The following is a 15,094-nucleotide window of genomic DNA, read 5'->3' on the forward strand; positions in this document are numbered from 1 at the left end:
AAATGTTAATGGAAAAGCTAATTCCCGTGTACCACAAGAAAAGGTGTGCCATAAGAAAATAGAAAAATGCCTTTTCTGAATACTTTTTAGTTTATTTATGATCTTAAAATGTCATACAAAATAAGGGGAAAATGAAATAAATTCCTGTAGTTTTGAGCCACTGATAATTTTCATTTTGTCATATTGGGATTTTGCCTCAGCTCCTATGTGCAAAAAAAAAAAACAAACCAGCTGTTCTATTTTAACATTAAGAATTTACAAGTTTCATAGAGTTCCTATGTAAGCAAGGAGTAAATAACTAGAGAAAAAGAAGTGGAGGAAGGAAGCGAAAGAGCAAGATTTTCCTACTTACACAGGGCAGAACAAACCCAGATACCTGTGGCTTAAATTGCTGTTTTTCCTGTATTGCTGTAATACTATATTTGCATTTCTACAGTTTATTCAGATATTTTTATTTTCTGTCTGTCTCTAAAAATCCACTTAGCCTCTTGTATTGTAGACATATATTTTTTGTCGAACAATTATTTGCTGTTTTGGTATTCTTCATTTTAAGACATTCATTTTAGTTTTTACTTAATACCATGATGTTTAAAGTGTCTCCCTCAAATATTTTGCCAAGCTAAGTATAGACACTTTTTTTTTAATTGATGGGAAAATCAATTATTCTTTTGTAGAATTATTGAAATTGGTAAATGATCAAATCATTGGAATTGGGATACAGATTTGGTTAATGTGTATATGTCTTGTTTTGTAAATATCTTTTCCTTTTGTCTACTACATTTTTTAGTAGACTCTTGATCTATGTAGTTTGCAATCAGACTGCTATATGGCCACTATGCAGCTCATCATCCTTCTTTTCTTAATTGTAAAAATGTTCTTTCTAAGGTAAACATTTTCCTGGTTTGTAAGACCTCCTAATTTCATGATCTTTACATATTGTTTTCAATTTTGTTTTGAAATGATTGTATTTTATTTTTAAGCTGTTGCGTACTTTTATTTTTTAGCGAATAATGCTAGTGGAGTATCTCATCATTAAAGTTGGTTAGAAAATTACTTACCATCTTACTCCCACCTTTCCCCTTTTCTAAAGCTCTTTTTTCATTATGTTATTTGAGGGAAAAATAAAAAATGGTGAATGGATAAAACTATTTTCTTTGTTTTAATTTAGTATTAGGTGCTAATAATTGGATGATTTGAGATTTTATCTTTTACTCAAGTCAAAATAATGCAGTAAAAATATCTCCCAGCCTAAAAGAACAAAAAAAGTGGTTTGTGGTTTGCACTTTCTCCTTTTAAGTGCTAAACAGGCTATTTTTCATGTTTAAAAGTGAGGGAGAGTAATTTATTTTTTAAATTGCATAATTTAAAAAAGAAAATACTTTGTTTAAACCCACTTTTTTTCCTGCTAGAATGACTTTTGTCAAAAACTATTCCTAACAATTTCATTCATAACTATTTGCAGAATGAGGACAACATTCCATGAATATTAGTTGTAGGACAAAGCAACATAAACCAGATTTTCTGGTTTTGGAAACTGTAGGGAAGGAGCTTGGTCTTTAATAAGCCACTACTTGTCTATTTTTAATGTCTCTTACCCATGCAAATTAAGAGGAAGGAGAAGATGTTTGTTTATGTCCTGTGAGCCTCCTGCTTATAGCTGCAACATCGTAAGTCAGTTGGTCTCAAGTTTTTTTATTTTGCTTAATAAGCTTTGCCATTTCTCTCCCTGATAAAAAGTTCACTTTTAGATCTACATGGATTCAGTAACAGCAAAGAAATTTTTGGCTCCTGGTAATCAATGAATTTGCCATTGGATCCATTTATTCTTTTTCATTTTAGATGTGGTGGGTTGGCCCTGGCTAACAGCCAAGAACTCACACAGCTGCTCACTCCCTGCCTTCCTTCCCCAGGGATATGGGGAAAAATTAGTAGGTGTGCGAGTGAAAAAATTGGTGGTGAAATGAAGACAGGAAAATCCCTGTAAATAAGCAAAACCACTTGGGGAATACAAGTTAATTTATTGATAGGTAGCATAAATGTTTAATTAGTTGGAGTATTGAGAAAGAAAACAAAACAGAAAAAGGACAAACATTTAATTTTACTGGAAGGATTGTTTTCTTCTCACTCAAATTCAGCCTCAGATTCCTCTCTTCCACTTTCCTAGTCGCCATACCTTCTCTCCAGACATGTCTTCCTGTGTTACTGTTACTGCTGCAGGTTGTGCACAGTCCCTTAGGGGAGGCACTGGGTGGCACACAAGGCTGAAGTCAGTGCTTGGCTGTTTCCTTATGCTACTCCTTGGTTGGTGTTGTTTGAGTTGTTGTTTTGTTTGTTTTTTTTTTTTTTCTGTTTGGTTTCATGTTTTCCTCTGATAGACATTCAAAGGCTACCATTTCAGTAAAAAGGGTTTAGAATCTGCTTTCACATTAAAGGAAAATAAAATTCAGTGTTAAGTGGTTGGTTGTGCTACTGTCCCTTCAGTGACTTACAGCAGGACTTAAATTCCAACCTTCAGATCACAGATTCCTGTGCACTATCCCTATGAAGGCAGTGTGTTGGTCAAGTTGTATGTTTTAATCCAATACTACTTGTAATTAGAACTTCTGTTTAAATTTTTTAAACATTTCAATGAATATGAATGAAAACTCAAAGGAGACTAGTTTGGCTGCAGTTAGGCAAAGGTGAAGAGTTTGTAGCCAGTCAGTGAGATGAAGCTGTGGTTTCTATGTTGTCCAGTTCAGATAAATGTAACCAAACTGTTAATTTGATGTATAAGAGTCACAGGCTTGCAGAGCTTTACAGTCCTTATCTGCTTGTATAACTCTAAAGTGCAAAATTTGAGGCACATAAGTTCTTCTGCGTGTCCATTTGACACTCTTGAAGACGGTGTTGTAAAAAATAGTAATTTCACTCAACATCTCTGTATATTAAAAAACCCTGACTCAACATCTTTCAAAACTGTTTAGTATGCTAAATATCATGGCTGAGTTTAGCTAAGCCCTCAGAGTATGTAAGAAAGATTTCTTTTAATTGGTTTGGATACTTATATCTGGTTTCCAGGAAGTGACATGATGTAGTCACTAGTAGTTAGTTACTCATGATTGGCTTTTTTTTTGTTGTAAAAGATTTTTCATTCTGAGGATGGTGCGTAACTGGCAAATAAGATTACTACCTGTTTTATCTTGAGGATCTTTCTTACGTCGCTGACCAGAGTCCATAACCAAAATCAACTTTTTAATGAGCATTTGGCTAATGGAGAATATTGTGAAACAGTAGAAGGGTAAAAATGTATGTGCTCTAATATCTAATGATATAGGATTTTTATTACAAATAAAATAATGGCATTATGTCACAAAAAAATTATATTTTACTCCATTCAGGTTATAATTTGCTACCAGAAAGAATGTTTTTTTTATTTAATAATACTGCTTTTAAGTTCTATAATTTCCTTGAGACAAAAGTAGAAAATTCTTGAGAGACCATTTAAAAAAGATACCTAAACTAAACTTAGATCTGGTAAGGGGCTCTGTGGTTTCATCTCTATTTAATTCAGTTTCAATAATTATTCACACGAAAGAAACATGATTATTTGTTTAAATGTTTTTCCTTGCTTAAATAAAGTGAATTTTTCTTCTTGCAATGAGAAAACTTTTAATCAATTAAATACAGATTTTCATATATGTATATGATTAAGATACATACTGAAATATAATGAGAAGTTTCAAAAAAGAGTTATATTACATCAAAGATTCAACAGATGTCACTGGCTTGTAAGAGAAGAATTAATTGGGAGAATTTAGCAAATCTTACACTGATACCAGAAAAGAATCAATTATACATAATATTACTTTACCATTTCTTAAAATTTAAAAGCTTACTTTTTTTATTGTTTCTCACTAAACAGTAGTGAAAAGAATTTTCTCTACAGAATCTTATGGAGGGCAGGTCTTTCTCTAGTTTGTTTACATTGTAATTTTTTTTTTACTTTAGAGCAATTTTTGGAATTTGAGCATTCAGTTAAGCAAGGTATTTTTTTTCTGTTTTTGCATACTGCTTAAGGATAACACAGCATTTTTAATGAGGTCAATATCTTTAAATGTTGCTTATTTCATCAAAAAATAGCATACCTTCAAGGATAAAGTATATTAAGCATTTTCTCAAAGGGTTCTGTTACATTAAAAGCGTAGTTTGCAGATAAATTGCTTAATCAAAGTTAATAAAAATGCTGAGATGATTCAGTTGGGAAGAGGTGTTTGAAAGACTTTCATTTAATTGTTCTTGTAAAAATGCATGTGTCTGTAGTAGTCAGGTGATTATCCAGCACACAGCTGGATAAACACATCATGTGATGGGTGAGCAGCTAGCTCATGGGTCAGGTGCAAGTGGTTACGGGGAATGGAGTGACTGGTGACCTGTCACTAGTGGCATTCCACAGGGCTCAATTGTAGGCCCAGTACTCTTCAACATCTTCATAAACAATGCAGGACTGGAAAGTATGCTAGCTAAGCTTGCCAATCATGCTAAACTGGCTGGAGCTGTTCACTTCTTTGAAGGCAGAGAAACCCTGCAGAGACCTCAGCAAATTAGAGGACAGGGCAATCACCAACCATATGAAGTTCAATAAGGGCAGGTGCCAGATTCTGCACCTGGGATGGTGCAATCCTGGATGTATGGACAGACTGGGGAATGAGAGGCTGGAAAGCAGTGCCAGGAAAGGGACCTTTGGGTCCTGGTCGATGGCAAGTTGACCATGAGTCAGCAGTGCCCTGGCAGCCAGGAGGGCCAACCCTGTCCTGGGGGCATCAGGCATAGCATGGCCAGCTGTGCAAGGGAAGGGATTGTCCTGCTCTGCTCTCCACTGAGGCGGCCTCACCTCAAGTGCTGGAGGCAGTTTTGGGTGCCACAGTATAAGGAACACATTAAACTATTAAGAGAGAGTACAGACGAACAACAAAGATGGTGAAGACCTTGAGGAGAAGCCATATGAGGAGCGACTGAGATCACTTGCTTTGTTCATCCTGGAGAAGGGGAGACCGGGGGCAAACCTCATTGCAGTTACAACTTCCTTGTGAGGGTAAGAGGAGGAGCAGGCACTGATCTCTTCTCTTTGGTGATCAGTGACAAGACTTGAGAGAATGGCCTGAAGCTGTGTTAGAGAAGGTTTATGTTGGATAGTAGAGAAAGATTCTTCACGAAGAGTTTGCTCGGGCACTGGAACAGGCTCCCCAAGGAAGTGGTCACAGCATCAATCCTGACAGAGTTCAGGAAGTTTTTGGATAATGCTCATGGGCACATGGTGTGACCCTTCAGGATGTCCTTCAGGATGTGCAGGGCCAGGAGTTGGTCTTCGATGATCCTTGTAGGTCCCAAACTTAGGATATTCTATAATTCTATGACAGCCATATCTTGAGTCAGTTATCCTGATGGGGAAAAAAAAATACAAAAATGAAAAAACCCACCTCTTTGACCAGTATTTTTTAATGAAGAAAATAAAAACTTAAGTGTTTAGTGAACTAGTGGATTTTATTCTTACATATTTATGCTTTGTGGCTTTTTATTGCTAATATAAATTATGTATTAAGATCCCAAAAATATAATTTGGAGATATGTAGAAAAAGTAGGACATGTGTATATGCCCCCCACATAGATGTGTATATGTGTATATTGACATATCTGTGTATGTATTCATGTCTGTAGGTTCAGTGATTTATATATCACTGTATACAGTGATTTAAGTATTGTAGGTTGACATAGGATATGTGAAATACAAATTCTGATGTGGCTATTGTTGTAGGAGATTAAGCATCTCTTGAATCTATTCAACTTATCAGCCACCTTAAAAAGGAAGAAGGTACTTTTAATTCTATTATGTCGTGGGGAAAGTGAAGCAGAGGTTAAAACTTGCACGTACGTGCCCCACATGCAAAAAAGAAAGAAAAATTTTGCCAGACAATTGTGAAACACAAGCCTTCAAAGCTGAAGCCTACTGAAGGAACATCTAAAGAGTGTTACAGAAGTAAAAAAATAAAATGAAATTGTTTCAATGCAAGAAACCAAACCAAACCACAAGTTAATCAATTAAAAATGGACTGTAACAAATCCATGAAGGTTAAAAGATCCATGGAGAGATATTCATTACAATGTTCTCTTCTCCAAAATGCCTTTAATGCTGACTGCCAAAAGCTGAAAAGCTGTGCTAGTAAAAAAAAAATTTGCCAGGTTTTTTAATCTTTTCTTAAGCATTTGAATTGACTCTGGACAGAGAGGAAACATTCGTTAGCTGGAAGTTTAATCTGATTTTGTGTTATCATTATTCTGTTACGACTACACATGCTTGTGTTTTCACCAGGAGAAATCTGGTGTAATACAGACAGCCCTCAGCATTCTCAGAGCTTCATTCTTCTCACGTCCTTCCCTTTTAGCTCCTTTGAATTTCTTTGCTGTTGTCTGTTCCACTCAATTTCATCCATCTGATTTTTCTTGCTTTCTATGCACATCCTTTCAAGACACATGAAAATCTGCTGCAGAAGGAGTACACCAGAGAAATCATAGTTGTTTGGATTATTTTTTTCCCTCTTTCCTTGTTGATTTCACTTCAGGGACATGATGTCAGGTGAAGGCAAATAGCTCAATGAGTGATATTATCTACAGATACTCCTTCAGAGTAGAGAAGTATCCAGTAGTATTGTATCAGAGACAACATTCAATAACCTTTTGGCTGATTTACGAAAGGTGAAATGAAAGTATTAAATGAGGCTACCTTCTGCAGGTAGCAAGCATCCATGCAACTCTCTACATAATGTCACAAACATATAATGTTCCCTTTTTCAATATGCCCATTGCCATTGGCCTTTGAGACCTTTGCAGTCTGAACATAAGAGTAGGAACGTGAGATCTGGCTGCAGTATGATCCTGTCCTTTTGGGTCAATTTGGGTATTAATTGTTCTCTTGGAATGCATGGGAAGCAAATCACTTTTGTTTATCCTTTCAGGGAAGAAACTCAAGTCTGCACCGTAGTAGGGGCTACACAGCTTCATCAGTGTGGTTATTTGATGAAGGATGAATTCAATGTGTCCTATGCAGAAATGCATTTACTCTTTTAGATTTACAGTTTGTGTATTTATTTTCCATGTCTGAAATGAAGTCAATTGCTTTCCATGGGATTAACAAGAGAACAATATACTGCAGTGGTAAGGCTGGAATCTTTAGAGGCTTCTGGCTGAAGTCTAAGCCAGAGCTATGATTACCAAAGTGTTTATAAAATGTACCTTAAGCAGTAAAAATAGCTAATATATTAAATGAGTTAAAGCCCTCTTTGTACCTATACTTTCTGACAGAACAGCAATAATGAGTTTGGGAATCAGAAGTCCCAGTCTGTTTTGGTTGATCCCTACTATATTGATCTCTTCTCACTTATGTTAGTCCCAAATCTTATCTTCCCAGGTTCTTTCCAATCAGTTCTCTTCATTGACCATAATCATAACTCCTCAGCTCTTTCTTCCCAGACATTCCCAGTCTCTCTCACCTCTGTTCCTCAGTTTTTTCTTGTTCATTGTCATCTCTTCCAGTTTCTTTATTACTGTTCCATTTCTCCTCATTTCTGCCTGCAATTCTCATTCCAGCTGGTTATCAACTTCCATTCTTGCTATTAACGTCAGAGTAGACTCTTCTAGTTCTGCCTATTTTGTCTCTTCTACAAATAATTTTACCCACCTCATTTCTTTTTGAATCTGTCTCCCTTAATGTCTAGTCTATTTGTATCAGGTCTTTCAGTTTTGACTTCTTCATCTTCTCTCCAGTTACATTATCTGCCATAACTCATTGATTTACAAGATTTTTTTTTTACAATTTTTTTTTCTTGACCAGCTATCCCCATTCTCTCTGGAAATTATTGTCTCTACCTCCTTTTTCTACTTGTTCACTTAGAAATTTCTACCTTAGTCCTGGTTTCTTCTACTTCTTGTCTGAGAATAATGCAGAGTGCATGTGTGACTCATGTCTCACCTGCATTTTAAAAAGGCTGCCTGCATCCAGAGAAGATGAAGATGGGAATCTTACTAAGAGACAGAAAAGAGTCTCTGTTGTTTTTGATGTGTGTGCCTGGCACAGTCCATTACAGCCTGAAGGCACTCAGTTTCAGCCAGGGCATAGTCAGTGCAGTTTAACGCAGAGATACAACAAATTCTGATTAAGGTAAAACAGCATTCATATCATGCATGTCTGCAAATACTCTGCTTTTACTATAAAAGCATATAATGGTATGTTGTATTGTGTACAATACATCCTTCTTCCTGTTTTAGGTTGGATATGGCATGGGCATTGTTTATAAGACATTGTGATATGATAAAAAATATTTTTAATTGATTTTGCTATGGACCCTGGTATCTGTAATGTTTGTGAAGAGCCTTTTCTTAAGCACTCCTTACAATAATTTCATAGTGCATCTCTTCACCTACTTTTCCATAATATTTATTCCTTTCCAGAAACTTCAGCTGGGGTTTTTTTCCCCATTGTTGAAGAGAAATTCAGTAATTTACTTCATTAGGGGAATTGATTAACTTTTTTTTTTCTGCAGTGAGCTTTGGAGGTTTAGGTCCTAAATGATTTCAGATTCTGTGTTCCTCAAATAACATTTGTAGCTGGGGAAAAAAAATCAAACAAATAAAAGAACCAAAACAAAAAAGCAAACAAACACCCAAAAAAGAGAAAATAACCCTAAGCATTGTTAGCTCTTATGATTTATTGCTGTACAGTGCATGTGTATATGCAAAATTGCCACTGAAGTTGTACGTAGTTCTTATTTGTCTTTATTTAAAGGCTTCATCTGTGTAAAGGAGTGGAAGGAAAAATTAGCCATATACTAAAATATGTATTTTTATTTTTTAAGAAGTATGAGAGAAAAAATGCTTTATAAAACTTCCAAGAAAAAAAGCGCCATCTAAAAGCATTCAACATTCATTGTTTTCTTTTACTATGCAAAGCGTAATAGTAAGAATAAATTAGATTAACAATCTATTTATTATGTTTTCCACCTGTTCTTACACACCAGGAAGAAGATGGGGCTCCTTTTACTTCTAATAATTTGCCAGTGTGCCATAAACAGTATCAAAACACACAGTGTTTCAAAGCCCAATATAATTTTACTGATGGCTGATGATCTTGGTATTGGAGATCTGGGATGTTATGGGAACAGAACCTTAAGGTAGGATGATTATTTGGTGTAGTCATAGCTTTGTATTTATTTTCCAATAGATTTTTAAAATTAAAAATGCCAGAATATTCAGAGGTTTGATTAGGTTTTTTTTATGAGTAACCAAATTTAATAACTTTTCCAGAGATTTGAATATTCAATCCTTGTTTTCTTTTTTTTTGACCAAAGACTTAGCTAATGCGTTTATCCTGCTGAAAAGCTGCATTATAAACAGAGGATTGAGCAACCAACCAAATAAGGGTAGCTCTAGAGAGCTAAAGTATAATCAACAATTTTCTTCTAGAATGGGCATGACACAACTACTATGAATTAAACGTATTTTGAAACACCCATGATTTGGGACAAGCTTGTTGTTAACTAACTGGAAATAAGGAGCAGGTATTTGCCCTTATTTTATCTTCATACAGCAGTCTATCTGTTAATTAAAGCAAATGTTAATATACTTGAATAATACATCAGTGTGCCTGGGGATGTTTCTTGCTACCAGCTTAGATGTGATGGTTGTGTAAACAAAGCAAGTGATACCTAGCCATTGTGTTTCAGTAGTGCAAAGTTAAATAAAACATTCAGACTAAAAGCACTGTCTGTCAAATGTTAAGTGCTCTTTTTCCTGCTGATGTTAGTTAGAAGTAAAATCTTCTCATAAGTCAGAAGAAAATACAAATCAAGTTACAGCTTCTGGTTTTAAACAAAGAAAAATATATATAACATTGATGCTTGGATCACTCCCCTCACAGGCACCAGAACGGCCTCAAGATGCATATTCTCTGCTGAGAGAATTCGGAATTAGATTTTTGGAATATGATGAATTTTCATCTTAGTGATTGTTATCAGTAGGTGACTTTACAGATAGAAAATAATTCCATTGGAAAATTAATGTTTCTGACCATTCAGACTTAGATGATGGGAGCACTAGTGTGCCTTGAGGTCACGGTCATTAATCTCCAGGGTCAGAGAGCTATTAGAGCATGCTGCAGCTGCTGGCCAGTCTGCATTAGTAATTTTTATCTGTAGAACCAAGGACACAGGATTTCTTCCTGCAGGACCCAATTTTAATCTGCATGATGAGCCAGTTCACAGACAAGTTTCCCATACAGATATGAAAGCCAGGTTGTGCCCCTGGGTCTAATACAGCAGACATAATCATGTTAGACATGTAGATATTGTTAATATAGAGCATAACACAGAGTCATAATCATTTGAATCTCTTCTAATAGCTTATAGCACCACACAACATTATCCCTACCCCAAAAATCTTTTGCTGGAGAGACATTGAAGAGGCACCAAGTAGGGAGCAAGGAAGCACAACCATTCTCTAGTCTCTCTTACCCTCATTACTGAAGCAAAAAGGTTGTAAACATTACAGTTCTGATCAAGGAACACATTAAAAAGGGTTGCAATACTATATGTCCAGATGTTGCAGTTTAACACTGGCCATGAAGAGTAGAAGAAAGTGAAGAAAAAGATTTTTGCTGCAATGTTGCAGTGTCTCTGTTCAGACACCTCATGTAAAAATATTTGACGTAATAGTATTTGGAATTGCAACCCCTCCACGCATTTGATAATTTGCATATAGTAAATTTTAACTGGATTTTCTTGATAGTTCTTGCCTCAGATGCCGTGTTCTTACCATGCCTATATCCAAATAACCATCTTTGGTTTGTTTTTTTTCACCTGCTTGTGTTTTTCCAGAACCCCTAATATTGACAGGCTAGCAGAGGAAGGAGTGACACTTACTCAGCATATAGCAGCGTCCCCGCTTTGTACTCCAAGCAGGGCAGCTTTCTTGACTGGGAGATATCCTATAAGATCAGGTAAAATCCCATCACTTTATTTATATATAAGTAGTTTATTTTATTTACAGTGAACTGTATGGAGGTATTTTGTCTGGCCTTCCTTGATTTGTTTATTATTGCGAGATTAAGTAATGGTAAATGATCAGTCCTTTCAATGACTGATCAAGCTCAGCAGAGTTGGTCTACATTAGAACTATTTCATATATATGGGGATTTTTCACATTTCAGAAGAGTTGACACAAAGATAAAGTTTATTTAGTGAGGGTTTTTTTTTTGTTGTTTAAATAGCAACAAAGCAATCTGACTGTGGTTATTTAATGCCAACACTTAATCGAGTGTCCTGGACTGCATCAGGCACAACATCACCAGCCAGGCAAGGTAGGGGATTGTTATGAACTGCTCTGTGCTAGGGTGGCCTCACCTCAAGTGCACCAAACCTGACAGAGTACAAGAAGTGTTTGGACAATATCCTGGGGCACATAGTGTGACTCCTGGGGATGTCCTGTGAAGGGCTGGATGTTGAATTCAATGATCCCTGTAGGTCCCTTCCAACTAAGCATATCTTGTGATTCTCTGAGATTCTGTGAAATTCCTCCACTATGCAATGACCCCAGGTTCTTTGCCTGCTGCCACAGTTGCATTCAGGCTGCTCCCACTGTTTTGGTGGGCAGCCCAAGTATTGAACACCACAGAGATGCATCTAGAAAGACTCAGTGGAAGAACCCAATGTAAATACTTCTCAGACATTTCTATTTCTGCTAAACCTTTTTGTTTAGACTGATGCCTCAGGTTTTAGCTTTTATATTTTTCAGATGCTATTCTGCTTTAGTGTATAAGTCTAGGCTTCATATTGGGGGACAGTAAGCTCTCTCCACAGAATAGGTAGACAAAACAATTCCTTCTCTAGCTGAGGACCCAAGGACAGCCAACCCAGATCTCAGGCCCAAGAGCATAAACAACGGTGGACCGAACAGAGAAAACAAGAAGGATGGTACTTCATGGGCTAAAACTGTAATTAACTCCAATATGCTAATGGTCCAAAACTTATAAAAATGTGACACCCCTTGATCTGCTGCCCATTTTGTGGCCATTTTGGATTGTGCTGCCCAAAGTAGATCTATTTGAGGCCTCTTAATAAATACCTACTTTATTCTTTAGCTTCGTCTAGTCTCTCTTCTAGGTCAGCCTTCACAAGGCATCAAGACAGATTGTTGGGTTTTTGTTTACGTTTTCTTTTTTTTTGGTAAGGGGGAGGTAGGTGCAGGACAGGTCGTTAAGGTACTCAAGTTTCCCTGAAAACTGGGAAGAAGAGAGCAAAAAATATCTCATCTATTTGAAGTGTTATTTTTGTTCCATATCTACTCATACACAGCATTAAGTATCCTGTGTATACATGCATTTAATTTCTCTTATTTTCAAAGTACCTGATCCAAAGCCTATTTGAGTCTATGAAGATCTAGTCTGTTTATTTTAGTGTGCTGGGACTGAGCCTCTCAGAGCTTAGCCATGCAACTTTAACATTCCCTTAACATAATTTTTAGCAAGGATCATTATACATTAATCAGATCACTTGTTCATTAGTGATAAAACATCCTGTCCTTGCTTCTGGGAATGAAAGCAAAGCAAGACTCTGGAGCCTACTTGATACGTTCGTGCTCACTCAAATCAAGTAACAAGCTTCTGCAAAAGTGCCAGCTAATATAACTTGTTAAATTTTCCATTACATTCATCTGCAAAGGAAAATTTTATATACCTGTTACAGATATATTGCTATTAATATTTACTGTAGGTAAAGTCACAGGTCACTTCCATTATGTTGCTTGTTCTTATTTCTGAAAAATTAGGACTTGAACTAATTTTTTCTTTACTGATCAGCTCTCAGACATACTTAATCATTTCCATGTAGGTACAAAAATTGAACTTTGTCTTACTTAAGTTACAAAATTTCTAAATATGGACTGCTTCCGAATATCAGTGAAGAACTAGTAAAGGCTTATTACAGATGACACTAGAATCATGATGTGGAAAAAATGTTAGAAATATTAATCTCCTGCTAATAGAGCTAAAGAAAAAGATTCCAAAATGCTGTATTGGATGAGATACAAGCTCAGAGAAAGAAAATTATGACAAAAATAGAAATCATGCTTCTGTATTTTCATTCTGATAACGGAATTACACTGATTTCAGTTACAAGAGCTTGAAATATGTAAAAATAGATATAAATAAGTAAAATATAGATAAATATATGACTAAAGCTATCTGAAGCATTGATCAACAAAGCTATCTGGGGTGAAAAACTGAAGTCAGCATTTGAAAGGTTGATCTCTCTTTAATAAACCAGTCATTTTCTCATGTAACCACAAGGGATACCTGAGGGAGGATTCTGGTTGTCTACATCAGTCATGTAGCTTGGGCACTGTAATCATCCAGTTGCATAATTTAGACTTCCTGAAGATACATCTGCACAGATTTGCATAGATATTCTCTGTTCTTACTGTCTATTTCCAGTGCCAGCTCTCATCTGGAATCCTAGTAATCTAATTTTCATAACCTGAGCTCTCAAGTTCCTCATCCTGAGTGCACTTTGTAAGCTCATTTGTGTTTCTCAGACTCTTAGCATATAGAAATTACTGTGCCTTATTTAGATGTTTTCTTGTTAGCCAGCACCTGATGCTCCTTTAGTGCACTCATTCAGTGTGCATTGGATGATGTGTCTTCATGCCACTGGAGCATGCCATCAATGCTGACAGCTCAAACCACTCTATTTACAGGATCAGATTTCCTCTTGCTCTTTCTGACCTCATGATATTTACATGCCCAGAAGTAAGACTACCCTATTTCAATATTACTTCTCTCAAAAAACCTTAAAGGCTCATATAAAACCAGATTTGAGGATGGGGGAAATTCTCAAAGTAGAACTTGGGAATGATCTCACTTAGTCCTCATCTTCCTTTCCTCCCTGAGTACGAGAAAAATAAATTACGCTAGCTCAGCTTCTTAAAATTTTGCTATACCTTAGAAAATCTACAAAAGGGGCTGCAGCTGTTTATGTGATGGCTGGCCCCATGGTTATAAGCACAGAAATTTTTTCTCCATGTCTGTTTCTGGTTTCAATACAGGAAAGACATCACTCATCTAAATGGATGATTGTATCTTCCACTTGCAGCACTTAGTGTCTCATTGTAATATGTCATTTAAGTGATATCACCTAAGGTAAAAAAGTGCATGCAGAACTAATGAATGGAAATTCTTTCTTTGTATTATCCTGGTCTCATTCATTTTTATTGTATTTAGGAATGGCTGCCTTCTCACGAGTTGGTGTCTTCTTATTTTCTGCCTCTTCTGGGGGACTTCCTTCTGAAGAAATAACTTTTTCTAAACTGCTGAAGCAGAAAGGTTATGCAACAGCTCTAATAGGTAAAGTTGCAGACATGGGCAGCACTGTTTTCTTGAATTTCAATGAAAAGAACATTAACTTCCTGTATAGACTTTTAAGGGCCTGCATTAAGCTTTTCTCCCCCACAGTGTAATGAATTTATTTTTCTGGAACAAAGCTGAGCACATTCCCATGCCTATGAGAAACACTAGTCAGGTAAGTATGTCTAATTCACTTGTGTAATTATAGTCTCATTTTGCAAGGTACTGAAGAAACATGATGAAAAAACTGAAAATTATTCAAGCTCTTGAAAAGTTTTCAGTATAAATAGAAGTTTGATTACATCAGAGAGACAATGAGGGGTTGATCACAGGGGTACAAGTCAGCTCTGTCATTGTTTTTCACCAGTGTTCAAATTCCCACAAAGTAAATAATGCTGTACCTGGGCTACCATCTTAGTCATCAGACAAAAATGGATGTTTCTAGGAAATTTTTCATATTATTTGGTAGATATTTCATATAAAAATATATTTCTCTCTCATTCTAAAGATAGTTCAGAAAACTGATCGCAGCATAAATATCCAGTGATGGGTAAAAAGAATCATACTGGGTTAATATTAAATAGAATTGGAATAAATGTGTAAAAGTGTAACATTAAAGATTTCTGATTTTTTTTTTTCTTAATTTGGCCACTAACTTCTTCCACACTG

At 36.0% G+C, this 15,094-nt stretch overlaps 1 protein-coding gene across 7 annotated transcripts in view; it reads left to right on the plus strand.

Moving 5' to 3' along the window:
• Positions 1-15,094, plus strand: part of STS (steroid sulfatase) — a 111,777-nt gene that overhangs the window by 13,132 nt on the left and 83,551 nt on the right. For 3 of the 7 annotated variants that reach the window (XM_038157934.1, XM_038157759.1, XM_038157849.1), the window contains exons 1-4: positions 760-1,932; positions 9,051-9,203; positions 10,905-11,026; positions 14,303-14,425. In XM_038157934.1, coding sequence (XP_038013862.1) covers positions 1,799-1,932; positions 9,051-9,203; positions 10,905-11,026; positions 14,303-14,425 — 532 coding nt within the window. In that variant the 5' untranslated portion in view covers positions 760-1,798. Of the gene's footprint in view, positions 1-756; positions 1,933-9,050; positions 9,204-10,904; positions 11,027-14,302; positions 14,426-15,094 lie in introns of those variants that run through there. The other 4 variants (XM_038158280.1, XM_038158198.1, XM_038158115.1 and 1 more) reach the window with 2 other exon arrangements.

The sequence above is a fragment of the Motacilla alba genome, chromosome 1, assembly GCF_015832195.1.
Source record: "Motacilla alba alba isolate MOTALB_02 chromosome 1, Motacilla_alba_V1.0_pri, whole genome shotgun sequence".
Lineage (NCBI taxonomy): Eukaryota > Metazoa > Chordata > Aves > Passeriformes > Motacillidae > Motacilla > Motacilla alba.